General features: G+C 41.9%; 1 protein-coding gene across 2 annotated transcripts in view; it reads left to right on the top strand.

Moving 5' to 3' along the window:
• The window catches only part of gsap (gamma-secretase activating protein), a 58,706-nt gene that overhangs the window by 11,111 nt on the left and 45,843 nt on the right, over nt 1-1,752 (top strand). For both annotated transcript variants that reach the window (XM_013908818.1, XM_005725249.2), the window contains 3 exons: nt 15-107; nt 333-501; nt 875-965. In XM_013908818.1, the coding sequence (XP_013764272.1) occupies nt 15-107; nt 333-501; nt 875-965 (353 nt within the window). The remainder of the gene's footprint in view (nt 1-14; nt 108-332; nt 502-874; nt 966-1,752) is intronic.

Raw genomic sequence — 1,752 nt, 5'->3', positions numbered from 1 at the left:
TTTTTTTTATATAGGTTACTACATCCTGGTATACCTGCAGGGTTATTTCCTCCACTGTATCAACACCAGGCAGCAGGAGATGCTCTGTCACTCCCTCTTTCTCTCTGGTAAGGCAAGTTTTGTCGAAAGAAATAGTGCCTGTGCTAAGCAGTTGCAGAAGTAGCATTTTTTTCTTTCTCTTTCCCCTCTGTAATATATACTTGTTTATTTCTCACATGACTTTTAAACGAGGAAGCTGCCTTATCTGTCAATAAGACGTGCGCCTCAAAATAAGTTGATTTAACTCGGTGTCTATGCCTTGTTCTCTGTCTGTCTGACTCCACAATATGCAGGTCGTGATGTGAACCTGGGCCTCCAGTGTCAGTCAGCCAACATCACAGTTTTGCATGCAGAGGATGAGTCCAGCGCTTGTCTGCTGGACCAGGCCACCGGCAGGATTCACAGTGCCGAGCTCAGCCCCGCCTACCTGCTGAAGATCCTGCGTTCAGACACAAGTTCTAGGTGGGCATGACTCAAAACTTAGAAGAGGAAGAGGAGTGCATAGGAGAAGATATAGGCAGGAAGGTAGCAGACAGGCTTTTGTGTGTGTACACCTGCAGTGTCTTTCTGAAATAAATTTAGCATTTACTTGAACTTTCGCCAGGAGTCACCTCCTAGCTCGATAAAGATGCAGCAATGGCTCTTTTCCCTTTTTGTTTAGTGGACAATTTTTCATTCTGTTCACTTTTGAAACTTAAATCCACTTTTTTAACAGCATGCATACATCACATTGTAGTACCTGACTGCTGGCTCTCTGCCTGTGCCTCTGCCTGTGTGTTTGTATATGCTTTTTTCTATATTATGGTGTATTTATTATATGTCCCCTGCATTCAAGGTGTCCCAGCAGTAAGGCTGACCCTCAGCGCCTGGCTGCCCTCCACTGCCTGCTGGTTTACATGGGAACTGACCCAAACCTGGAGCTAAAGGTGCGGATGCACATAGAATAATTGAGTTTAGTGGACAAAAATGTTTACCTTCAAAGGAAATGTACTGCTCTGCAGAACATCATCTTTGTTTTCCAGCACATTTAAAACAAAATGACTGTCTTTTTGTAGAACATAAGTTCAGGAGGAGAATAGTCATTGATTTTTATTGGGTCTTAAACAAACTTACAAGATCAATAAGTTCTCCTTGAAGTGGAGAACGCACAAAAAAGACAAGATAAATAGGCAACAAAGTGGAGAATGCAGCTGTTTGAATAAGTAAACATTCAAGGTCAGTGTTAGGCAATTTCCCTAAAGAACTAAAGATGTACAACTGAGAAGAAGTGAGTAGATAAATGTAGGAAAAGGCGCTCTTTCTGCACTTTGGTGTAAATGCGGTAGGTGTCAACCTTGAGTTGGAAGCTGGTTAGCCAGAGGGAAGAAGACAGAGAGAAAGACAGAAAAGATGGGATGCTGTAATGAAATGGGAGAGAAGAGAAGAGAAGTGGGCAGAGATCAAACAGAGTTAAAGACAGAGAGAAAGGGAGAAAGAGTTTTGTTTTGGCACGGTGCTGTGACTCAGACTGTATCAGTGTTACTACTAAATTAAGATGTTCTAGATTGTCATAAATTCTTTCTTTAGAGGTTAAATGAGTCGCCAGCTTCATTAGTGCAAGCTATCAGTGGAAAATTGGACACCATACAGAACTTTTATATCCTTTGTAGACTCTGCACCAGTGTAGTCGAGGCTTTGATAAAGTGGCATAAAATGTTCATAGAGTTTGAAACT

The sequence above is a fragment of the Pundamilia nyererei genome, unplaced genomic scaffold (assembly GCF_000239375.1).
Source record: "Pundamilia nyererei isolate P.nyererei 1_Seehausen unplaced genomic scaffold, PunNye1.0 scaffold00014, whole genome shotgun sequence".
Lineage (NCBI taxonomy): Eukaryota > Metazoa > Chordata > Actinopteri > Cichliformes > Cichlidae > Pundamilia > Pundamilia nyererei.
The sequence above is the reverse complement of the archived record's forward strand: the minus strand, read 5'-3'. Positions and strand labels throughout refer to the sequence as shown.